General features: G+C 38.3%; 1 protein-coding gene across 2 annotated transcripts in view; it reads left to right on the top strand.

Annotated features, from left to right (window-relative positions):
* kcng4 (potassium channel, voltage gated modifier subfamily G, member 4) overlaps window positions 1-26,547 on the top strand; it is a 33,806-nt gene extending 7,259 nt beyond the window's left edge. For both annotated transcript variants that reach the window (XM_015374071.1, XM_015374072.1), the window contains exon 4: window positions 22,697-26,547. In XM_015374071.1, the coding sequence (XP_015229557.1) occupies window positions 22,697-23,566 (870 nt within the window). In that variant the 3' untranslated portion in view covers window positions 23,567-26,547. The remainder of the gene's footprint in view (window positions 1-22,696) is intronic.
* The last annotated feature ends 445 nt before the right edge of the window (window positions 26,548-26,992 follow it).

Raw genomic sequence — 26,992 nt, forward strand, 5'->3', positions numbered from 1 at the left:
TTTTTTTTGTGTGTTTTTTTTAGATCAACAAAGCTTTTAATTTCCTGCCCGCACTGACAAAACATTTCACATTCATGCAGCTGGCTTCTTTCACTTTTCAGACCTTGAATATGACTTCTGTCCCTTCGTACATCAACATTATATCCTTCAGCAAAAGCATTCGGCTTGTCTGTAACTGTTCCTACCTAAGCTGTCCTTTATTCTCCTGTTACATAAGAAGAAATCACAATGCCTCACAGGACCCTGAAGTAAAAAGATGATGAGAGCAGTCGAAAACAGAATGATTAAAATCTGTATAAGTAACGTTTTTGTGATTCTATGTCACACTGATAAAAGCAGGCATTTTAGAATAGTTTATTCCATATGATATTGAACTACATTGTGAGACACAAATTTTCTTTGGAATCACAGCTGGCACACAGCAAAACTTAAAATACAAAACACTTTTCATGGAATATTTTCCCTAGATCAGTAATCTGGCCTGCTTCAGGAATCATCAACAGTCGCGTCCATGTATTGATTTAGGCTTTAGCGGCAGCAAGCAGCTGCAGAACCCAGTGAGTGAAAGAGGGTTATAATGAAGAATCTAGCAAGGGGGTTCAGTGCTGGGTTACAGAATACGTGACGAGTTTTATGACTCTTGGCAGGAAAAGTTTAGAAGTTAGTGAGAGTAACTTAGGCATTAATGGAAAAGCTTGGTTGCAAGATTGGAGAGAGAATCTATTGTTGCTCGTAAACATGCAGGATTAAGTAATGCTTTTAAATTAGACATGTTATGAATTATGAATAAAGCTATGAGACATAATGAGGAGAATTTTGCATAGTCAGGTATTACGGATGTGTCACATCTATAAATGAGCTTTTGTATTGTTATGTTTGTAAGTAGATGTTTTTAAGAAGCTGTGAAGAGGTTTGCATAAAGAGGCACAAATTTTCAAATAGCTATTCTTTTCCAGTAGTTATTCTTATTCCTTCAGAAATAATTTGTTTTTCTTTTGTTCACCAGGATGTGTTGATTTCTGGGATAAATTATGAAGAAAAAGAAATGTTTGCCTGGTTTGCTTTAAAATTTGTGTTTTTTGTGTCTCAGTTCCATCAGGCGACTTTAAATAGAGCCCTTCCAGCCCGACATTACTGGCTTGGTAATTAAGATTTCTTTAAAGCTCTATATTGAAATATGTATGATTACATTGAAACAAGCAAACCTCCAACTTTACTACATTTATATGAGTGTCCTGCGACAGACTGGCGACCTGTCCGGGTGTACCCTGCCTCCTGCCCATAGACTGTTGGACATAGGCACCAGCCCCACCATGACAAGGGCTAAGCAATAGAAAATGAATAGATGGATGGATATCCAAGTGTCCACAGCAACGCCTGGGTATAAACTTGCTTTTTTCTTTGCTCTTCATCAAAACAGGAAAAACAAGTAAAAAGGCTATTCAAGTAAGACAGGTGTTAGTTTTTTCATCGTCAACCGTCTGAAAACTGTGTTGCAAAAGACTCACGCCAGTAGTGTCTCATTTATCGCTGTTGCAGATCTAGTGAACTGCCACAGAAAACTGAATTTGCATCTCAGATAATGACCTAAAACATGAGGCCAAACCCACAGAAATACATTTACCTGTGGCATCTCAGTTCCAACAACTATATCCTGTAGAAACTTTGTGGAAGGAGCAGAAAGTAACAGAGAGGAACAAGAAACCTTGAGAATTTTAGAGTGATGGAAAAGATCAGAGACCTTCCCTCATTCATGCACAGACCTTCAGGATTTAGTTTGAGATTTAACAGCAGATTTGTCAACTAATGATAGTTGAGTAAAAATAATATATTTTAATACATCTTAACATTATTTCTGTCCAACTCAAAAGTTCAAATGGAAATATTATGAGTGCTTAAAAATCTGAAGTAACTTTGTCCTGGTATGACCAACATCCTCCCCGTCCAGCTATAAGTCCTCCTGCCCTCCAACCTGCCTATGCTGAGAGATGTAGAAAAGGAGGTAAAGTACTGTAAGTAATGTGTGGAGTGTGACAATTGAAATACTTAACACTTAAGAGAAATGCTCATTTTAATTTTAAGCTGCAACATTGGCCTTAAGGTAGATCTACTGTAAAAGTCATGTTTCAACCTCAGTTTTTAAGCATCTTGAAATATGTACATTAAGTTTTGAGAATTAAGAGCTCGTCAAAATTTTTTGTAACAAAAGTAATCAAAATATTTTGATCTGAGTGACATTGTATTCTCAATGATAGGGCTCGTTTATGTCAGACATGCCCAAAGTCCCGCTGTCCTGCAGGGTTTACAGCTTTCTCTGCTCCAACACAGCTGATTTTTAGCTGATTAATAGACAGAAGTGCAATTATCAGAATCAGCTGTGCTTAAGCAGAGAAACCTCTAAAACCTGCAGGACAGCAGCCCAAACGACTTTGGGCATGCCTGGGTTATGTCAGTTGTCAATCTGAACAACATGCACCAAGACACTTGATTGAATCCTGTCTTTCTGCAGTGGTAAAATTACCTAACTGGGCATGTGTGCTTTTTGTCAACAAGCCACATTTCCACCCATAGTATCATGATGCATAATCCCTGGAATGCTGGTCTGCTGCCACATTAAGCCTCTTGTTTAATTTTGTAGTAATGCCTCGGCCACTCAAAACCTTACACAGGCTTACTCTGGGCACTCCGTACATCTGGAACATGTTTGTTTACATTTTTATCAGCACAGTTTGACGAACAAAGTGGTTTTATCTTCGGTTTTTTTATGCTTGGTTCACAAGGCAAGATTTTAACATTGCCATTTAAGTTATTAGAGCCCCAACACATGACAACAGAAAAATCTTAGATACAATAGGTTGGTCCAACAGTTTGCACTGTACAGCCAGATTTCACTCACTAGACACACAGATAACAGACAGGAATTCTCCAAAAAAACTTGAGCTAAAACGTGAAGGGGAGAGCGTTGGGTAAAGAAGTAGAGATAGCTACACTCTGATATGGAGGTGAATTGTTTTTTTGTTTTTTTTTTACCCTCGGTGTTTCAGTCAACTTCCTTTTTTTGATCACATTCAAGAGGCTGTGTATTTTGGGGAGCACTCCCCATATCAGGAAAAGACAATCATACATGTTGAATGTCCCTAATTGGATGTTGGAGCAATCGCAACATCCTTCCAAACAGGCTAGATCACTCTTAACACACCACAAACAGCAGGAAAAATTTGATTATAAGAATGTTTGCCGAGCCATCTGGATAATCTTGCATCCTTAAGATTATTGGAAGAGAAAATCAGTAATCTTGCCATAGAAGTGAGTTTTCAGGGAATGTGACAGATCTACAAATGTCAAAGGGCTTCTGTTCTAAATAAAGCTTGGGATTTGATTTTGTGCCAACATGATCCATATCCCAGTTAATGATAATCATCTCCACACCATAAAGCTGCCACCACCATGTTTTACATTGAGGGAATTTTATGCCAAAGTTTTCAAAAATCTTCTTAAAGGGCAGAAAACAATGATTTCCATGGTTTTGTTCTAACCACAGAACAGTTAAGCTGATATTAGAGGCGACTGGTCTTTCACCTAGTTTTTCTAAAAACATTTCTAAAAGTCTGGTTGCCCCAATCAAGCTTGTTTTTTGGTTGCCATAACCAGGATGACTGAGAGTTTACTTAGGCATGCTGGGTTACAATTCAGGAATGACACATTTCTAGTTATGTCTGGCCCTCTTGCAAGTTTTATTCAGTCAGCTATACTCACAACATTGATATGCTAATACGGTGATTCGCAGCTCAACACTCAACTTCAGTTTTTTTTTATCCTGCTAAAGAATGTAGCAACAGGTGCTGAGAGGCAGCTGAGATCTAAGCCAAAACTTTCTACGTAGTGTTCCCTCCAAGCCACAGCTGCCCTGGCATGTAAAAAATGGAGGCAGTAAATGAAAAGTGTCATTACCTCAGCAGGGACCATGAAGTTTGAATAATGCTGCTTTGTAACTTAGGGCTCTGTCACACCTTGATAATTTAGCCAACGTATGCCCAACGTCCCAGAATCTCCTAAAATGCTGGCATACACTTAACTTTCTATGTATTTTTTCAATTTTGGGCGTATACATAAATAATTAATAACGTGTCCAGAGCTTATGTTCAACAACAATCTAGCTTAGGCATAGCACATGGCAGCATAATGCCCATGAAATTATGCATAAGCCACTGTCCTGAGGGGGGTAGCGATGCAGCCGGAGGCGCCCAGTCTGCTTAAAAAGATGTCTTTGAGCTCAGTATCAACTAGCTGCTGATTACCAACTGCGCCCCAAAGAAGAATAAATAAGAAAAAAAGAAAGAAAATTTGCAGTTTTAGCAGATTCAGCATCATGTCTGCTAGGAAATTTGTCTCTCGCTCACCCTATGATGGGAATGAAGCCTGGAGGAGAACTGACGGTTTCCTCCTGTGAACCCCCCTTTATACTAAAACGCTGCCAATAATGCGTTATACTGTAACTGTACGTTGGAAACACGTTCAGCATTAGTCTGGAACATGTCAGATAAGTTGATATGCATCGGAGATAAGTTCTTGACAAGTTACCAATAGGTTATGCAAAAGTTGCTCATAGGTTTTGGAAAAGCTAGACACCAGGACGTAGTAAGTAACTTACACTTAATGTATTTCAAATGATCAGCCCATGTATAGCATACGCTTGCATACCTCTCGACGTACTTGCTGCATGTCGACGTGTGCCAGCGTGTTGCAGCGTACTCATAATTTATCCAATGTATGCCAGCATTTTTGCCACATTTTTCGTACGTCAGGCATACGCTGGTGTAATGATCCAGACAGAAAACCCTCATTTTCAGCCAGAACACAGGATAAGAACTTAAACAGTTTATTCAGAACTCAGGACTTCAGGAGGACATCCACCGAGGACCAGGGATTAATAAGAAGGTAGATGTAGGGTAGTGGCTTGAATGAATTCAAATAATGAAATGCATGAAACCAACCAAACCACTAACCTTATCAGTGCCCTCCCTTAAAGGCACACTATGCAACATTTTTCAGTTAATTAATGTGTTCCATAACGTTATGGATGATTAAATGAGTCATTTCAGGTTGAACAAAGGTATTCTCGGCCGCCCTGGTGGTCTGTGGGGGAAATACCGCACTTGCAACTGCAGGAGCACCGACCCGCACCCACAGGCTCAGAAGTCTCGTGAGAGTCAGTCTTGCTTTACGGCGAGAACTGCTAGACGCCCCCAGTTAAAAGCATTCTCGTTGCTAGCACAGTGGCAATCTTTGTGCAGTTATGCTACGTTCACGCAGCAAAAGCAGCAAAATCGCGTCTGCTGCTTCATTTTTGCTGCTTGTACCAGTTAGTTCTGACGCGTGGCTGAAGCAGCTTTGCTGCTCTGGCTGCGCGGTGCAAAAGTGTGTCTGACGCGCGTTGGACGGAGCTTCACTATCCTTTCTCTGCCTTGCAGCTATATTTGCTGTGATCAGTGGGAATAAAGTAGTTTTAATATGTTTTTAAGTGAGAAAATACACCTGAAAACGTAATCAGTGCAGTCAGTTCATTCAGATTATTATCCTGCCTTCAATATTTTTTCTGTCGGAGCCGCTCAGACCCCCACATACCAGGTATGCGCCAACAGCAGGGATCCCGTCATCAGCAGCCTCTGGCCGGGTTGCCTCCTCGCAGTTCACCGCGGCAGCTGGTAGGTTTTTTTCATCTAATTAATCCAAACTGCATATTCTGCCGGCAGATTTCTGCATTTTCAGTTAATTTAGGCGTCAATAAACTGTTTAAGAGGAGTGATCATCAGCGCTGTGTCTCTCTCCCTGCGTCAGATGCTTAAACGCGCTGCTTCAGCTGCTCAGACGTGCTGCGCCTGCATCTCAAAACGCGCCGCCGGACCTTTTGCTGCGCCTTGACGCGCATCAACCATTGACTTTGCATGTAAACTCGCTGCTTCTGTCGCGCCAGCTATGTCCAGTGTGAACGCAGCATTAGTCATTCGCTGCTAAGCTCAAAACAACCGCGCCTGGCTTGACGGAGAAACCAGGAGAACAGCTGTGCATATTTACGACAGTGCACTTTTACTTTCGCCCTCTGGGGGGAGCCTCGCTGGAAAATCAACACCGGTTGCATAGTGTACCTTTAAGCGTGGATCAGCAGCTTGAACAGAGCAAACTGCTCCTTTAAACAGTTGTTGGATGGGCAACAGTTGGGTGGTTTGGAGCACAGAGGCAGGATCAAGGTCCTGGAAGGACCTTGGCAAGAGGGAAAATCTGTGAAGCGGAGGCTTGGTCAAGAGCTTGGTCAGGTAACATGACGTGCTGGATACCGCTTGCTTGTTGGCTTGCAATTATCTGGCCCTGTCTGCCTGCCACAGGCTGTCTTATAACTGCTAAAACACAGCTGAGAGACATGCTGCTGATTGCACTGCAGTGCAGCAGGCAGCAGCTGTAATTGATTGCAGAGCAGTCAAACAGGCCAGAATCATAACAGCTGGTTCAAATGGTCAAGGTGCGACAGGGGCTTTATTCCTTTTTTGGTAAATATTAATGAGGAGACCAGGGGAGCCAAAGGCTAGAACTGATGAGCAACTTCTTTGCAAAGTATAGTTAAATTGATTTAGATTTTTTGAAGAGAAGATACATCTAAAGTGCCTCTGATAAAGACTAATGCCTGTTAATAGTATGTTTTTGGTGAGGGAAATGACATATCTGCAGTTTTTATTATTTTAATATTTTTATTATTCTTTTTTAACAGAGTGTTTTCTCTGTAAAATGAGTGGGTTAATATCTGATTTTGATATTCTCCTGCACAATCTTGTAGCTGCACTGTTTACTATACATAGCATTAAAAGGGAATTAATTCAGTTTGTAAAACAGCATCTGCCTGATTTTGTGTATTTATTAACCATCTGGTTCTTGAAAGGAACTGGTGGCAGATTTTGTATGCATTTATGTTGATTTCAATGCTATTTCCCCACATGTGGCACAGACATTATAAAAACAAAGTTGTCATATAACACATGGTTCAACATAAAATGTATAACCCCTTAAAAAAACAACAACTAGAATTTAGAATAAAGCTGTTTTACATATCAGAAAGACTGGTTTTGCTTGCAAAACCTTTTGAAAGCTAGCATGAGATTCCTATTTGCCAGATTTTGTCTATTTTTTTTATCTCAAGAAGCCTTTTACTTTTTATGTAACTCATTTTTCTATTTGTATTTTGTTTTCTCCTCTCTCTGCATCAAAATGAAGCTGACAGAGTCAAAGGCCACATGAGTGAAGGCTGTGAGTTTCCTCTTCGCCTCCTGTTCACTGTTTTGTTGAGTGGACATTTCTCAGTGATGTTATACAACCTTACAACTTGCTGGGAGGTGTGATTATTGAGACGACAGACAGGTCTATGATAAGTAAGGTGAGATGGGTCATGTACCTTATCTCTCCAAGACAGTGAGGTCTTTTTTTCTTCATGTTCAGTTTAAGGCTGCAGTAGCAAAGACGACTACATTCCCAGGTGGATGGGGTATCCCGGACGAGATAAGTCATTTTTCTGAATAAAATGCATCAACATGTGGTGTGTTGTCTTTGCATTGTGGTTGTGCAGGACATACTGTGGTCCTAAACCTGTTATATTTAAAGGGTTCATAGAATGATTATAAAGGGTATTCGGTGTTGGTCCTTAAGGTCTCTGAATAGGGTGTGTAACATTGGTTGGGCTGAAAATGGCATATTTGCTGTTCTATGAGCCCTAATGCAAGGCTGGTTAAAAAAGGATGAAACGACAGGTTTACTTCCTTTTATGGTATGCTCATGAATATTTAGATTACCTGTGCACTGATTGGTTGGTTTACAATGAGCGAAGCTGCTGAGGGAAAGATGCATCATAGCAACAAGCACTCACTCACTGAAATATCAAATTGTTGATATGGTAGGGTGACCAGATGTCCTCTTTTTCCTGGAGATGTGCTGCTATTCATACCTAAAAAAAAATGTCTGGGGGGAAATTTCTAAATCATCCGGGATTTCAGTTGACTACAGTGCAGCAAAACTGGACCAGCCCCGGAGCTGACGGCTCAGGGGCTCGAATGCCCGGTCCGGTCCAGTCAGTGACGTATTTCCGCCTTAGGGCGCAAAAATCTTTGTCCATTGACCAATAGCTTCTCCGTTATTAAACTGGTACATTGTTGGTTTTTTTTAGGTATGTGACACAATATTGGATCATGCAAAACACAGATTTGCCTTCAGATAGCCTCAGGAGGGCAACAAATATGTTAAAAAAGTAAAAGTATGGGTGTTGTTGGCATTCATATAAATATACTGGTGTGTGACAACTTAGTATATGTTTGGTATATGACTATTTGGAATTTATAGCTCCACCAGCCGCCACTGGTTCATATTTGTTTATCATAAAACATATACATATTTTTTATTTGTGTTCAGTTGTAGAAAATTAGACAAGGCAAAAATAGACCTGAAATCATTAACCAATTTATTTAACTGATTTTATTTTTAAAGTCACACTACATTTTTTTTTTTTTTACCATAGTCAAAATTCTTCAAGGATATTTTAAATTATATTTTAGTTTAATTTTTAATTGAAATATTTTTATTTTGAAGCTCAAAACAGTTCACTGAAGTATTTTAATTGACTAAGATTTTTTCTTTTTATAACAGTAGATCCTTAAAAACATTTTCTAGATTAATTGATTGGCTCGCTGCAGCCATAGAGGGCCTGTAGAGCAAAATTATACCATCTGGCTTGTTTTAAATTCAACCCAGATTCCATCCATCCATCCATCCATCCTCTTGACGTGGAGGTGCAGTGGCTGTACTCTGAGTCCTCCCCAGAAGACTGAGCTCCTCACCCTATCTCTAAGAGAGAGCCCAGACACACTATGCTTAAAGCTCATTTCAGCCGCTTGTGTCCGGGATTATAAAAGTAAAACATATTTGACTACAAAACAAGTTAAAGCCATTCACCCAAGTAGAAAGCAACAAACAGAACCTTTGTCTAAAAAACTGAAGGCCCTCTCTCTGCTCCACAAAAGATCCTAAAATATGTACTGTAAAACATGAACTCTGAAATTCACACCATCCATCCATTATCTGACATGCTTGTCCCGAGTGGGGTCGCGAGGGGTGCCTATCTCCAGCAGTCAATGGGCGAGAGGCGGGGTGAAATTCACACCATGCATAAATAATATAATTGAGGTTTGATATTAGCATAGGAATAAAAGAAGAAGAAGCTACATAAATAAACTAACTTCCCATGAAACACATCTCAGTTGACTTGAATTGCTGTTTTAGGAGGTCCCTTAGGAGAATTTTCCAGTGTGAAACTGGTTTCAGCTCAACTTGAACCTCCACTAAACAAGCAGTTCATGACCAGCAACAGACCTGTTAGCTGGGCCATTCTGTTCCCTATTAGTGCCATATATTCTGCTCTCCTTGGCTGCTTAGGTGACACAAACATCCAGAGAAATGCTCACAGCTTGCAAAGCTGCAACTTCTTCAAACTTCTTGGTTGCAGCTTGCTCAAGTAACACTGAGGATGTCTCTTTAGCTACAGGCACAGACTCACAATCTAGGAAATGCAATATCGAACAGAGAGAGCACAACTGTGGTAAAAGACACATTTCTATTACTCTTATATCTTATTTTTAGTTAAATAATTGGGAATGTATAGATGTGAATGAGTTGTTTTTTTATTAACTTAACTTAAAATAGGATTTTTCTAGTCATAGTGAAAATACTTCACTTTTAGCCACATTCATCGAGTTGCTCTCACAACTATATACTGATACACTGATTTAGGATTAAGTGCTTTGTCCAGGGGAAATTTGACATATGACAAGGGAAAGATGGGACAAAACCAAAACTGTTGATGCAAAATGACTTCTTTGCCTACTGAGCAAAAGCACACCCTAATTATCTTAGTAGTATAGTTTTTCAAGTCCCTGAGTATTCAGCATACCTCCTTCTCCTACTTAATGTCTAAAAAAATCACTTTTCTGTATTTGATTATATTTATAACCCATGAAAACAAGAAGTTGTGGATTATTGTACAAGCTCATAAAATCTTTGATCAACTTAATTAGTATACCACAATAAAAGAGTGATCATTTTGCACATAGTTTTATGGGAACTTAACCTTATTTTTGACATTGCAGATGTCATTGAGATAAAGTCAGTTTGCTGCAGTGCAGAGTGACTCTTTTTTGACTCAGTTTTATTGTTTCCATCAATAGTGCATGGATTGAGTTATCACCTCAATCAAATTACAGTGACTGACTCGTTTGAGCAAATTATGCATCACAGCAAGGTTCATTCATTAATGTTATGAGCACATAACTCATAACAAGAAGTTTGACTCATTTTAGAAAAGGTTAATCACAATTTAATGTGGATGGGGTCATGCTGTGCTACTCACAGCACTCATTTTGGAGAGTTGTTAAACATTTTGGACTGACTTAAAGGAAATACTTGATCAAGGGTTTTTTTTTTATATAGAAATGTACGATTACACTGTTTGAATCATATTTGTGACCTCACTATAAAGGCTTCTTGTTGTATTTTCCAACTGCTTGAAGCTAGGATCAAACTCGGCTACGGTGTCCAGCTTTACAGTGAATCCATTGATAAAGATGAAAGTACTGATTCTAATAAAATTTCAACAGACTGTCTGGTTATGCACCCATATCTCCAGCTCCTGAACTGTGAAGGATTCTATTATGTGCATCAACAAAGCAATTTTTAAAAATTACTGTCTCTGAGGGGGCGATATGATTTGTTACCCTATCTTTGGACTGCCTGGACTTGGCAGCATGAATGAATGTCCCCTGCAGCTCAGAGCAGCAGAGCCGACAGAGGGAGCATGCATATATTGTGTTAACATTGCTCTGTGTGGGGTGATTTACATTCACACCTTAGTCTCATATTCTGACAAAGTGTGCAAAGGCGTAACAGAGTCCTCCATTTTTTTAATTTGTGCTAATGCCATATTCTTAATCACAGGGTAAACACTGGAGACAAAACACCACCATCAATCATAAAACTGCTCTCACAGTTTTACAATAGGTGTACTGTATAAAAACCTTCTGTTTCCTCTATATGATTCTGCTTCAATTAATCAGACAATGGAGCACAATAAGGTTTAAATGTCAAGATATTCTCTACAGTTTTTTGGGTTTCAGGCTGGCTGCTGAAAGGCTTTGTTCCAGGAAAATAAGGGAAGAAAAAACAGCAGATGGTGCAAAAAGGAGGGCAATAGACAAATTCCTGAATACCTGGGTATGTGTATTTCCTATTTCAGAAACACTTATGCTCACATTTAGGCATGATGTGGCTGGGTTAGCTTTAAAAGGCCCTTTGGGTGTTGTGGAATAAACAGCGAAGAGGAAGGGTATATTTAAGCATTATTTTTTCTGTTATAGAAACTACTCCCTGTTAACTATTTAATACCACATCCTACAGCTGCCAGACTGCTAACACATCCACAAATACTAAGATTTAAATTAAATGACATAGCTTAAAACAGAATTCTTCTATGCCATCAATCAGCATTCAGATTTGTTTTCTCAGGGTTTCTGTGTGTGGGTGTACATCTGTCTCAGTACCAAGCAGATTCCATGCCTTTTATAGGCTATCTATGAGAGCTATGTTCCCCTCATCTGATGTGCTGCGTGGCTCCCGAGTGGGATTACTGAGATAGTAGCAAAAAATGAAACGTTTATCCTGTCCTTGTTTGGATGTGACTGAACTGCGCAAAGCAATGACGTTTCACCAGTTAACATATTTTTGGACAATTTTGAATCAGATCTGATGATAATTTTGTATTTATTAAATAGCTACTTAGCCACATAGTTGGAGTAGTTTTAATCAGATATAGGGGGTAAGGACCACTTTTTAAAGTTTAAACTGTGCACCAGAATTATGAAGAAAAAGGGTTTGAGTGACCTTGTCCTGGTAATTGGTATCAGAAGGCCTTGTCTGACTATATATGGATCTTCTTATTTTTTTTATTTTTAAAACACATACATCTCTTAAGCCCCATTTACACTACCCTTTTGAAACTGTGCCGACATCGGTCCGAACATGGTAACCGAGATAACTGTTGAGTGTAAATGGCAGGAACAACTGAACCGGACTGTGCAAGACCCAACCAAACCGTGCTAAACTGATACTAGATCATCAGTAGAGCTGGCACGGTTCAGTTCTGGCTCAGTTCTCAGATAACAAAGAGCGCATGAACAGACCACGTCATCTCCTTACAGTCAGCTTCCGTAATCATGAAATTTCAGACATTTATAAAAATACTAGCTTCCCTATCGTGCCACGCGATTTCCAGTGATGATTCTGCTTAGCAGTGTGATGAACCTCAACGTCTATCATTGTTTACCGTGTCTGTAAGCCTTGATTAAACAATCGTTTGTCGTATCCACTTCCTAAAAGCCGACTCTGTTGGTTAAATTCACCAAAGGCTGCCTTCTTCGCCTGACTCTCCACTAACAATGAAATATCACAATTATAACCAAACTTCCTGAATGTTATAGGCGCCGCAATGTTGATTTGCTTGTTTAACTCTAGAGAGCAGTGGAACTGTAGATTGTCATTAGGAGGTGAGGAACTGTGCTAGAATGATGTGTTAATGGTCGTAAGGAACCAAGCTCGGCACAGTTAAATTATCCAAAGTTGGTCCAAACTGGGCATGGATGGGTTTTCAGAGGGTGGCGAAATTGGTTTTCAGATTTACAAGGAATCATCTAAAACAAGTTGTGAGGAGGAAAATGTCGGTGAGACGAGGAGAGAATGTGTTGCCTAGTTCAACATGCTACAAAAGGGCAACAGGTGGTCTAATAACCGACAACTTGAACGAAGGTCTGTAGAACACTATGTCTGGACTTATAACACCGGAACCCTCGAAGCAGATTGGCTACAGCAGCAAAGGACTACACCGACTACCACATTTTTGAGCTAAGCACAGGAAACTGAGGCTAGAAATGAAAAAGTTGCAGAAATGTTGCCCGGTCAAATAATCCTTAATTTCAATGGCTTTTATAAAAACTATGGTGGAATATGTCTGACACCTTATTGAATGTATGTTGAGCAGGTCATAAGAGAGTTCTGAAGGTAGGACAGACAGACTCCAAACAAAAATGAACAAGGTTTGCCTGAGATACTTATCAGTGAGTGCATATTTTTCGTCAAGTGCAGCATAATCTAAAAATAGTAATAATTCAAATTATATCTTCCACTTTAATTCTTATTATTTTTACTGTTGTGATTAGGGGTGAGTATTTGCATGCGTTTTGCGATATGATACGTGTAACGATACTTGGTACACAATACAATATCATCTCGATATTGTAGTATTATTATATATTGCGATATTATTCTTAGGTATCAAAATTAAATGTATAGATAAAAAAAGCAAGTGTTGTAAATGTTGATCAGAAGATGTTTATTATTTAGTTATTTCCCTCAATGCTTTAGGTAAAAATTTATAGTTATTTTTAAATTTACACTTGGAACTGAAAGATCGATATTATATCGGGCAGCCGAAAATTGTGATAAATCACCAAATAAATTTTTTCCCACATCTTTACTTGTGTTTTACTTTATATCCAAAACAATTTATCCTTTCATTTGAATAGATAACCTAAGACATTTAACCTTTTTGTTTGCTGACATTTTCTGTTTTTGTGCAGTTTGCATGTTCTGCCTGCAGATTTGTGGGTTTGTTTTGTTTCTATGGATTGTCTTCTAAGTCAACTTTTAAGTGACTGGTCGTTCTTTAGCAATACCTTATGAGTCACAGGACAGAATAAACAGACTAACAAATGCCTGATTATCACAGAGTCTTTTGAGAAACCAATGGGACTGTAAGCAGGTCTGTTAAGATGCTCAGAGACCAATTTTTTGATAAACACGTTTCACTTAATGTTTCAAATGTGCTGTTACAGAAGATTCTCACTCATCCAGGTCATGGTCAGGCTTGAAAAAGTTCAGTGTAGGAAACTGGACATGACGTTTCGCCTCTCATCCAAGAGGCTTCTTCACTACTAGTGGTGGGGATCACTAATATTAATATACTGTAGGTCTAACAAAGAATTAGGGGGGGACAAATAGTGGCTCTATTTCTTCCCGCTGGATTGACCTGTTACAGGTAGACAGGACGGGACAGCTGGTGGACTGGTGGGAAAATACACAAGTTGAGTTCTGAACCAGCAGAACCACAAATGAAAGCAATAAACTGATGTTGAGAAGCGGTAAGAGAGCTGCTGCAGACACACATCTCTCATTTAAACCAAATTATAACAGCTGTTCTGCTACTGAGGTCTTATAAACAGCAGCAGGTGTCACTGAGCTTGCAACATTTGCTGAGGGTGGTTTAATATGTTGACATTTTTTAAGGGTTTCTTTATATTTTTATGGGTGTCTTTTTTTTTAATCTTTTTATTAGGCCTTTTAACTTTGTCTGTGTCCTATATGCACATTCTGAGCCTATTTCTTAACAAAAGTTTGTTGTAGTCTCATAATAACATTGAAGGTTATTTTTATTTTTATGAAAGTTTAACAATTTGAATTCAAACAAAACTTAGTTCCACAGCTTTGTTATATGCATATTTTCCCTGTTATCCCAAGTGCATTCATAGGTGTACACAACAGATGTAGGATTTATTTTTAGTACAAATAAAAAGTCAAATAGCAATAACCAAATTATTGGGCTGAAATATTTGCAAGCAACCTTGGTTTAAGTTTATTCTATTCCAGAATAAATTACTATTCTTATCACAACTATTTTTCCCTGTGGTAACAATGACAACTACAGAAATGATTTAATAAAAAGACTATATGTAAATATCTTATTTATACATCTTAAGCTGGGCATACACTGTACGAGTTTTTGCCCTTTTTTGGCCGATTCTTCGGTCGTGCGAAGAATTTTTTGGATCCGGCTGAGTTTCAGCCTCATCATGCATCCTGTGTCGTGTAGTATACAGGGGGTGACGAGGGGCGATTAGCCTCTCCCTCATGACCAACTCTGATAAGGAATCGTAAGGTTGGAAAAAAAAATCAAACAAGTTTGAAATTAAGTCGGCCTTCATGAGGTGTTAGTAGATAAATCCTGCCGTTGAAGCAAAGCTGAAGAGCAGAGAAAAGCGGAGTTCTTCTTCCTGATTGACGAGGTCGACGTGTGGTTTTTGGATATGCAGTGTGAGCAGTTAGATCGCATCAGAACATAAGTCCGTACAGTTTAGGAAACATACATTGTGAGCTGTGAACTGTTCAACCCTGCTGTTTTGTTGTACAGTCTGAGATGTTGAGTACAATGATCGAAAATATCATAGAGTTTATGCCTGGGTGTGTTTGCATCTTTCATGCATTGTCTATACCCACTTCCCTTCACAGGGTTATGGGTGGGCTGGTGTCTACCTCCAGCACTCATGGTCAAAAGCTGAGCACACACTAGACAGGTCATCAAGTCTACCACAGAGAAAAACAACCCACAGAATTAACAACAATGGACACACTCTTAGACCGTAGACTGATGAAGAGTAAAAACTCCCTTATATCTGATATTGGAGTGTGTGCCTATATATGTATAGGTATGTATAGGGATAGGTACTGTTTATGTTCTACCATAAAATAATGCTAATAAAGCATTTATATCAAAGGTTAGTATGTTGATGTCAAAGACTGAACCTGTCCAGCAGAGAGGATTTTAGAACCAATGTCCACTTAAAAATATGCAAAAACAACCCAAACAAGTAATAAGTCCATAGTTACCAGGTCTTAATGCAAACCTCTGTTACCTGTGGAAAGGTATCACCTAAATGTAATTTCTCTTTTTTTTGATCACATAGTGTCCCTGCCCCTCCATACCATGCTTGAAGACAACATGCAGCTTTCAAGCAGAAACACTTTGGGATTCAAACCCAATAAGATTGTATTGCAAGACAACACTGTTACCAAATACCCCACTGTGCAGCCTATACTTTGTACCTCAACAAATAAATAATTGAGACCTAAAGGGAATAACCTTGTCACCACTGTTGTTATTCACTATGTTACCTTTTACTGACTTTCTTCCTCACTTGTTTGCATCTCTTAGCTCCTCAGTCTAATCTCTTTGTTTTTTTTTGGAATCTAAAATTCTTTATTACCTCATTACATCTCTATTTGATACAGCACTTGATTGCAGAGGAGTCCTAATTTGAATCAGGTTTGCTGGAACAGAGACATTTCTAAAACATCAGGGCAGGGTTCCCTGGGGACCAGGGTTGGGAACCATTGCTTTAGGGTTAATGTTAGTTCAAAAAACGTTATGAATTGGTGTTGTTTTATCAGCAAAGAACCACACACGTTGACACTTGCTGTACTTTGTCATGCTTGCAGAAATCAGGTAACTAGAGACCATTGAAACAGCAGAAGTTGTCACTTGATCCTTGCTATTGAATAACCCATGAGTAGAGAATATAGGTGACTTATGTCGACACAAAGAAAAAAAAACCTTCCTATTCTTTCTCACTGTCTTTTCCCCTTAGTTGTCCTTGTCATCTATATAACCCCCTTTCACTCTTTCCTTTAATCTGAGGGCATTCATTTGCAGCATGGGGGAAAGCTGCAAAGATTATTCAAGGTCTGCTGCAAGAACAAAAAAACCCTTTCATGGGCAACATTTTATCACTTCTTTTGTTCTTTTTTCCACTTCCAGCTTCTTTATTCAGCATCGATGCAGAATCATTATGGCCAATGGAATCCAAGAACAAAATCTAGAGTCAGTTATAAGGTTGAATAAATGGTTATCATTTAAAAAGCAATATTCAGTAAGAATATTTAATTCATTCAGATCTAGGATGTGTTATGTGAGTGTTCCCTTTATTTTTCTTAGCAGTGTATATAGGAAAAGCATTTAATGGCTGCAAACAAATTATGACAGGGAAGTCATTCTATAGAATCGTTTACATAAAAACACAAACAAATGTGATTATATAACTGACATAAAGACAGTCTGGTATAAAATATGCTTTTCTTTATGCTTTCAGACATGTTTTTACATTCATTTGTTTATTCACTCGTTTAAGTTTTATGTAATATAATTTAGTTAAAGTATGAATCGGTTCGCTGTTTTACAACCTATATTATCATATGAAAACCTTTGTCTTTATAACCATCAGCTCTTTTGTTCAGTAATGTAGTGACCTCAAAAAACATACAACTCTAAGGTAGAAGAACAGCGACTTTGGCTTTAGTTCTTTTGTCCAGAGTTGTGTTTTTTCCCTATCTTCTTTTTTTGAGTCCTTGAGGAGTTTTTGGTATTAATCTTTTTTATGGTTTTTATTTGTAGTTGCTTTGCTTTCATACATCTGCGTTGGTGCAGGACTTAATACACAAAAACAGAAAGCCTTATTGTTCTCAAATAAGAAAGGGCTCTCTCTGAACAAGATGTTTCATACTTCATTGAAACTGACATGCACAGCTCCTGGTTAGTCCTCATACTGTAGGTCCCCCTTAATGAGGCCTTAGTGTTGAACATACCAAAGGAAAAACATGCTCACATTATGTGTCAAGAACAAGCTGCAAGCTGTTGATCATTTTGTTTTCTTGGGTAAAGCAAAACGATTATCTGTTCTTGCAACCTGTATTAGTCTCACCCTCATTCTGTCGATTGGACTCATCTGATCCTTTTCCCAGCTATTAGGATCTATTTTTTCCTGATAATTCTCTGTTCATTTAAACCACATATTCATTTACTTACACCTGGTCCCTCATCAGCTGTGGATATGTATGTGTTTTCTCTTGGTACATCATTTCATTTAAATGGAAGCAGTTTAATAAACCAAGGACGCTTGGTTGATTTATTATCTTTGCATGGAGAAAAGCTCAGAAATTCTTTAAAATTCTTGAAAAGTTTGAGGTCAAGGTTTTCTCACTGTGAAATATGAAAAATGTTTTTCATATTTCACATTTGCAAGTTATCTTTACATAATATGCATTAATAGATTTAAATGAAAACTCTGCCATTAAAGTAAATAAATGTAATGATTACATCAGCTTACCATGTGTAAACCTCACGTCCTTCTCAATTACCCAACCCTCCCAACCTCACCCCCTGTTGTCTTTGTTCTAGTTGACATTGAGAGACTGTAATGCAAACTATAATATGAAACCCCATCTTAGGAAGCTGTGATATCACTGACTATATGTCCTCTGATGGTTGTGTGGAGGAGTTAAGGTCGTAATGGTGTTCGTTTTCTGGGAAGGCATTGTGTGCGACTTCTCAAAAAGGGGAAAGTCAGAGGGGAAATTCTTCCAGCTGTAACAAATGGCCTTATTCTGCAGGTCAGTAAGGGTCAGGACGCTCTTATGGTACCTAATGTCAGCAGAAGGGGAGAACATAAAGATCTGAGGATGGAAATAAATGAGTGGTGGAAACGTGGCAGGCCTAACATATATACCACAGGGAGGGAACGTCTCAAAGATTAATATAGAACAGCCTGGCAGGAGTCTGAGAAGAGGGGAAAACATGAGCAATTCAGGTAAGATTGAGGAGAAGAGGTGTAAAGGTTAATATTATGGTATGATTTATTGAAGCAATGACTCATGGGAGGAAGACTTTTAAACCACTGAATCTCTCATCTTGTTTTCTAACCTCCCTTTGGTAAAGAGACAAATTTGGTCCTCTGGAGAAATCAAAGGGGCTCAGAGATCACCATTATGGGTCCCTTTTTCAATCTCTAGGCAGGTTAAGTAGGCGGGAAAGGCAGGAAAACTGACCACAGTACTGATTCCATTTTACTACAGAAATAATTTAAAATTTTAAATATTGATATATGTCTGCTTTTTCCAATAGTTTGTTCTAGTTAATCCGAATTATTCTGATCACTCAATGTGATAAATTTTTAATGCAACCCACAAGTAATTATTTCTTAATTCTAAATTTAAAAACCCTTTATTTCTGAAACAAATATTAAAATGGGAAGTCTTACTTAAATTGTCTTCTTCAATTGTTTGTTAAAATATTCAATCAGCCATCATTATAAAGTAACCAAATGCCTCTTGGTATTAAGATGCTGCAAAAATATCATGACGAAATTCTAGCAGGAGAGTCGAATGTGGAAGAAATGGGATTTAGCTGTATCTGAGCTTAACATTGTTGTTGGTGCCAGACAGACAGACAGACTGGTCTAAATATTTCAGAATCTGCTGGGATTTTTTTCACACGCAACTGTCTCTCAGGTTTACAGAGAATGGTCTGAGGTCAGTGGAGACTGGCCAGGAGCTTCCACATAACATCATGGATGTTCTGATCTGCAGCTACTGAGTGATGCAATAATGTTAATCTGTACCAAAATCTAAGATGAATTTTTCTGTTACAAATTTATCCAATAGAGTCAATACATTAGCAAAGTACAAATGGACAGAAGTGAAGACAATGCTATCTTGCATGCACTAAATGCAAAGATCCCTCACCAAATGTCAGTACAAATGGGTAAATCCTAAGGACGTGCAATTTTAAACCCTAAATTGTTTTTAGATGATATGTAACCTGATAAAATTGTTGAAGAATGAAAGCTCACACTAATGTCAGCTTGTGTTTTAACCAGCTATGCGTTGCTCTGCAGGAATAAAGCAATTGCCTCAGAGTGACATTGCAGTGATGATCCATGGATGAGGCAGAAAGGACAGAAGGGATGAATGTAAACAGGAGTGTGTGAAGGATGCATGTACCTGCATGAATCAACTGTGTGGAAAGATTTGTTCACTGAAGGTGTGATGGATTTAATGCGGAAAGAGAGCAGCGGGAGACAATGAAGGATTAAGGGGGGTAGGGGGATGTCCGGAGAGGGCATTGGAAGAGGAAACAGAGTGAGTGATGAGAAGGTGGAAATAAGGTGGAAATACTGCATAATAAGGGATAGAGAGGGAGCGTGTTGAGAAGAAACTGAGGCACAGTGCCAAAAGACAAATGTAGATTGTGTACAGTGACTTGTGTGCAATCAAGAAGAAAAAGCAAGGAGAAGACATGAATAAAGAAATTAAATCTTCTTTAAAAAAAAAAGATAAATAACAACAATAAAGTCATGTAGAAAGATTTTTATTTTCTTTTATCAAACTCGCAAGAACATGCTTGGTGGAGAGCAGGGGTCCGTTTGACGAAGCAGGTTTAAAGAAGCTCAGATTCAAAGGAGACGAAGATGGCGAAGAAGAATATTGTTGCTCAAGTTATCGCCTAAGTTTATATGTAGCCGTCTATGGCAGACCATTTTTACATTTATTCAAAGCTCTCTCCTCCCTCTTGTTCACTAAAATAAGATTCTTCCTGAACAAAATCACACTCCTAAACTAACTGTAATAATATATTTTTTATTGCGTTTTTGCAGCAGAAATATAATTTCAGAAAGTTACAAAAACAAAATTATACTAGTAAGAATTAAGATGTGTATACCTAGAAATGTTTACACATTTTAAGTGGCGGTTATGGCATTTATCTGCTTGACTGAATATGTATTTATGATGATTTGTGATTTTTTTCATCATGTTTGGGAAGAAAAAGTTTACCTTATTGCTAACTTATGTACTTAGGATGGCCTTTGACTGTCCTATCTAATTATTACTTAAGTTTAATTTTCTCTTTTTTAGTAATCTTTTAACATTTTAACACAATCATCTTATTTCAATTATTAATTATTATTCTGTTTAATTGATGTTGTCACCTCTTAGCCACTGCAGTGTCCTCAGTGTCCTTATTTTTCTCATCTACAGCACATTAAATTGTCTTGCCACTGATATGAACTATCTATATAAGCTGTATTTATGTTGGTTAAAAAAAGAGTTAGACATGGTCTCACCCTCAACACTGACTTACAACTGCCTGCCTTGGTTTACCAATATATTGAATGATACACTGCAGGAAATGATGGGAAAACCCATCTTCTGTGCAAGATATTCATAACTGCACCAACAGTAACAGAAGATAAACAACAAGCTACAGGTGCACGTTGTGCTTGGTCTGCACCTTGCCTCATTATGTCCTCGGGAGTTTATATTACAGTTAAAGATTGTGGGGTAACAGTAGTTTTCAAAAAGAAGTTGACTTTAAGCATAAAAATAAAATTGGGTGGGACTGCTATTTTTGATGCACTTCTCATTATCACAGTGCCACATGAAGATTGGTTCTTCAATGTTATATACTGGCATCACTTATGGTGTTATATGTGGTGAAGAATCTCTGTTATGCTGTTATTGATTACTTTGTAAAGCAAAATAACTGGAAGTACAGTCTAGCTGTTGCTTTCTGGAATAGCATGACCTGTTCGATATTCATTCAAATTCAATATTATTCCTGCTATATGGCTTGAAATGTTGTTTTTGTTTTGTTTTTTCAGTTTAGTTTGTTTCAGTGCAGGCTAAAATTCTATAGCTTGGTATACAGTGTTTTCAGATATTAATTAGTTTAATTTATTAATAACTCAAGTAATATTATACTTTTTGAATTTATTAATTGAATCCAGTTGGGTTTGAATTTAAGTAAAAGGGAAGTCGTTTAAAAATCGCAAGTATTTTAAATTATTAATACAGTACAACTGCATAGTAACATTGCCGAGAAACTAGTTACTGTGATTGTTCTATAATAAAGAACAGAAGCAATTTGTTACTATTAGACTGCCATTAGACTGCTGAATATTTTGTAAAAGGGGTTATTTTATTGAATTTTATTATATTTATTATATTTTATCATTATAAAAAAAATTATGAAAATGCTAGAACTGTAAATTAAAAGTCATATGTTTATATTACTGTTTATATATATATATTTTGTTTTACTTTTACAAAAAGATGAAATTGTCCAGAGAGCTGTTCAAAACTAAATTGTTTTAAACTTGTGTAAAAAAAAATGACAAATAAATTTGTCTGTCTTAACATTAACATTAAAATTAATGTTCCCAACATTGTAAAGGCTGTTTTGGGATTGAAATCTCACTGCTTTGTGAGATCCCCTAAGTAGTCGTATAGTAAATAACCTAACTAATTACAGTGTGAGTGATGTCATCAGCCTCCTTTCTGTCTTAGGCATCTGTCCCATGGTACATAAGTCTCAGTTTTTTCAGTTTCACAGCATCTGGATTTGTGCAGGATAGATGCTGTAGGAAAACACTGCAAAAAAGGAAAAAAAGGAAAGAAAGTCAGCAGCATGGTATCTATGATGTGCCTGAAGCATTTTCTGCTAAATGCGTTGGCATCATGTATTCCCATTGGCTTCTGGTGGTGTGATGATTCAAACCAGATGTTGCAGAGACATCCTAAGGCTTAAAATATCTTTCATTATTATTTCATTGCTTTTCCTTGATTACACTTAGAGGGTGAGTTTGATTGGGTTTTGCCGCAGCTTTAACGCACTGTTGCATTAATCTTTGAAGTCTTCTCAATTAAATAAATGATGGATTTTGTCAGTGTGTTATCTATCAGTGCAGAGGTAGTAGCTCTAGCATACCGAGTGACTAGCTCATGATTTATTAATGATTAGTGTGGATGATTATCTGACCTCAGGATTTTATCTCCCCCCTCCATCTTCATGTGTTTCCCTCCCCATCTGTCTTCTTCTCTGTCAATTCTCCACTCCTTTCATCTTCAATCTCCCTGCCCCCCTTCTTCTGAATGCATTTCTTTTTTCATACCTCAGGGTGAGTGTTCCTCCAAATGCTACAACATGTTCATCATAGAGACGGTGTGTGTGGCCTGGTTCTCCCTGGAGTTCATCCTACGCTTCATTCAGGCCCCCAGCAAGCTCGATTTTCTCCGAGGTCCGCTCAATATCATCGATGCCATGGCCATCCTGCCCTACTACGTTTCACTTGTGGTGACAGAAGAGGATCAGAGCTCTGAGCATGAGAGGCCTGGTGGAGGTAAGGGCTACTTGGACAAACTGGGTCTGGTGCTGAGGATCCTGCGGGCACTGAGGATTCTGTACGTGATGCGGCTAGCTCGCCACTCCCTCGGCTTACAGGTGCTGGGGCTGACGGTCAGGCGCAGCACCCGGGAGTTTGGCCTCCTTCTTCTTTTCCTCTGCGTAGCTGTCACCCTTTTCTCTCCTCTCGTCCACCTTGCGGAAAGTGAGCTTACAGGCACCCATGATTTCAGCAGCATTCCCGCCTCTTACTGGTGGGCGATCATTTCCATGACAACCGTAGGTTACGGTGACATGGTGCCGAGGTCCATTCCAGGGCAGGTTGTTGCGCTGAGCAGCATCCTGAGCGGGATTCTTATCATGGCTTTTCCAGCTACCTCCATCTTCCATATGTTCTCCCGCTCCTACCAGGAGCTCAAGATGGAGCATGACCGTTTGTTTAAGGAGGAGTGTGAAGCCGCTGCTGCAGCTGCTGCTGCCACAGGCGTGCAGGAGGTAGGAGGTGAAGACAAGAAGGAGGAATCACCTCAATCAGAACATCAGGAGGAAAATAAGAATCAGTCAGTTGAGTCTCTGGCTCTGCTCGGTAATGGTGGTGAAACTACAGGAACTAATAACCACAGTCTTCCAGCAGCAGCTTTTTAAAGATTCATGCTGGGTGCTGAACTTTCATTAAAACAAGTTCACTAATCTTTGTGCCGCTTAGAATATGAGTACTACTAAGGGACTAATACCCCAAAAGCCTAACTGCCCATTAATGGCACCTGCATTATTTTGGATACAAAAAAATCTTTTTTTTGTATTTTGTTTTTCTTTTCAATGCATAGACAAGGAAAATGAAGATAAGCTGGAGGACTAAGCACCCTTTAACCTGAATGGTTCTCTGTTTCTGACTAGAAGGCATCTGCAGCAATATTAGAAACAGGCTGCTTCCATAAACTTGAAATATTAAATCCAAAGTCGCTTCTCCTTTCACTGTGAAAATGCTTAAGACTGACTGCAACCTTTGTTATATTTTCATTTCTATTCAATATGTTGCCTAAAGTATGATCTAAAACATACTTAACCTTTCTGCCATGAATGCAAATAAATGCACCTCCTAGTTTATATATGAAAAGCTTCAAGCCATGTTCTGAAAAGAATTAATCAATGCATTGTAACCCATATGTAATGTATATCCATCGTTCTCACATTTTTAAAACTATGACCCGATGAATAAGTGATGGTTCTACTGTGACTCTTACTTGAACTGCTGTGAGAAGATGTTTACCCCCTGACAGATTTGTTCTGTTTTTGCTGTTTTGTCAAACTTGAAATTTTTTTAGTTGTAAAATAAACGTTCAGTATCAAAGAGAACCTGAGTTAAAAACAGAATAACCGTTTTTTTTTTAAGTGCGTAAAGATATTCAGACCCCCCTGGCCTATATGTTTAGATATAGGCTAAAACAAATCATCACATTGATTGTAATTCATTGTTTAAAAATAAAAAATCTACTCATTTAGTAATTCTAAATTGGATTATACAGACTATAAAACATGTCATTTGCTGGGAGAACAACTATCTCAAACTAAACGTTAGAGCAAAACTGTACAGCATATACAGTACAGTAGTAAAGTATTTTGCATTTAAAAAGAAAAACTTTTATCTACGGATAAATTCTAATTGGGCACAAGTTCTTATCAACTGCTTTAAAAAATCATTACTAGCTTAAGTCCCCCCCACCCCCAATAACTGCTTTAAAGCATGTGTCTTTAGTGACAGTTACCACCTTAGGGAAATGTGTATCACATTCAGCCCACTCTGCTCATTGTATGGATTCAGCCAGAATGTAAGAACTTCTACCATGAATGGTTTTTTTACCATTGTACCACAGCCTGTCAATCAGATTTAGATCCAAACCGTTAGTAGTGAGCTCCAACCTTTTGGTTTGGAACAGGGCTAGCAATTCAAAGGCAGGGCTATTGTGCTTCAGGTACTTTGTTTTGGTGTAGAAACCAAGGTCACCTTAAGGTCACAGACTGACTGGGACCATATAAATAGTCCCAGATCATAAGCCCACCACCACAATGTTTGACTCCAGGTGAATATGGTCAAGCATCATGATTGGTTCAGATGTTGATGTTCTTTTTTTTTTATTAATAATGTGGTATTTTTACACTTCTGGATACACAATGGTGTAGAACTACCTGGATACACACTCTCCACAAAGGCCTGACTTTGTCTGCTTAGTCCACAAAATACTTTCCCAAAAACTTTAAGGTCATCAAAGTGTTTTTCATAAATGTGTGCATTACCTCTCTGTTCTTCCATGCAGCTATGTTTTACTCTGCCTGTTTTTCCTTCCCGTTGAATCCTGACCTTTGACCTTAAAGGTTTGTCCTGGAGTAATTTTTATTTGCTGGTCGCTACTGGGAGTGCTCAGTGTGTTGATGTTTTCTCCATCTATGAGCAATTGTTCTCTGTGTTGTTTTCTTGCCTACTTCATGTTGTCAAACAAGTTCTATTTAATAGATGCCATGATTCTACAGGTCTGACAGTAATCATGCCCTTTTTGATAAAAAATGAAATCCCCTTTTGAAAGATTTGCTCTTCTTGATATATCCAAATTTGTTTCAAGCTCTGAAACCAGTAAGAGTGTTGAAAATGGAAAAGCAAAAATGTCTGTAAGGGGGTAAGTAGATTTTCACAGCCCTGTACTGCAGGATGATCCCTACTGTAATTTTATAATTAGGGAATAAAGGGATGGAGATGAAAAGGAAGTATTTGTTTAAGACCATGAGGGTGGGTGAGTGAGTGAGAGTGAGCGCTAAGAACCATGAAATGTACTTTAATGCTCCAATAAAAGCTCTCCTTGTAATGTGGGAGAAATCCATTTTCTGGTATGGAATTTTTTTTTGGTTTTTCAGGGTACGACGCTCTAATCTTCTTGGCTCACCGTGGATGCACAATCAGATTCCTGCAGCTGAAAGAGAAGACGACCCGAAACATCTGTTGCCGCCAGACACTCAGATAAGCACTCAGTGACTTCAGTCAAAATCCTCTTCTTACATCATCCACTGGTTTCTGTGTACCAGGTTAACTAATGCTGCAAAGATGCAAATTTCTTCACAAATCTAAGGGTCAAAGAAAGGTATCTATGCCATGTACTGCACCAGAAATAAGTTCCAGTCTTTGACTAACAAGTCCTTTCCTGCTCAGTTTGGTCCAGGTCCCGTCTTCACATTGATCTAAAGTATTTTATTTTTTCCTGAGAGGACAAAGAGGCTGTAGGGAAACATAGAGACATGCCAGATGTGGATTTAATCTAGATTAAAGTTGGGATTATAACCCTCACATGCACAGGTTTTAGCCTGAAACTCAGCTTCATCCATTATTTTTCAAATCTAAGCAACTTTGGTCCAACCAACGTGCAATACGGTTCAGTTTCATTGGCTCGTCTCTGATCGGATTTATAGGCGTTGCGGTGGCTGGGGCTTCTGCAGCAGTTAACATGGTGCAGGCCATGCAAGCGTAATGACATAATCCAACTTTTCTTGATCAAATGTGGAGGATTACGCAGACTAAGGGTATTGTCTGTCTGTATACTCAACAGCTAAACCATAAAAGATTTTGCTGTGGTGCTCATAACTCAAAGATCAAAAGCTAAGCGGATAATAATTCCTATACTGGTAAAAAAAAAAAAAAAAAAGGAGCATATAAAATTTGAGTGCTTTTTATTGCTTTAAGTTTTTTTGCATCTAGGAAGGTGAAAATCACCAAACAAAAACAAAGAAAACTGAGAGAAAAATCTGACAACTACTACCCAACATAATGTAAGTAATTTAAGATCCCTAAACTGATGCCTTTGAAGAAAAAAACAGGGTTCATTATAATAAATACAAAAACTCTTTTTAATTTTAATTTGTGCAAATAAATCTGGCATGCCTGAAATTTTGAAAAGATCACTGGTTGGTTCAGATGATGAGTTTTATGTGTTCATAACCTTATACACATCCATGCTTTGCAACGGCTAAAAATGTAATACAAATTTTAACTCAAGCCTCACTCACAAATATAATTGTTCCAAATTA

This window comes from Cyprinodon variegatus, unplaced genomic scaffold (genome assembly GCF_000732505.1).
Source record: "Cyprinodon variegatus isolate N-32 unplaced genomic scaffold, C_variegatus-1.0 Scaffold97, whole genome shotgun sequence".
Taxonomy (NCBI): Eukaryota; Metazoa; Chordata; class Actinopteri; order Cyprinodontiformes; family Cyprinodontidae; genus Cyprinodon; species Cyprinodon variegatus.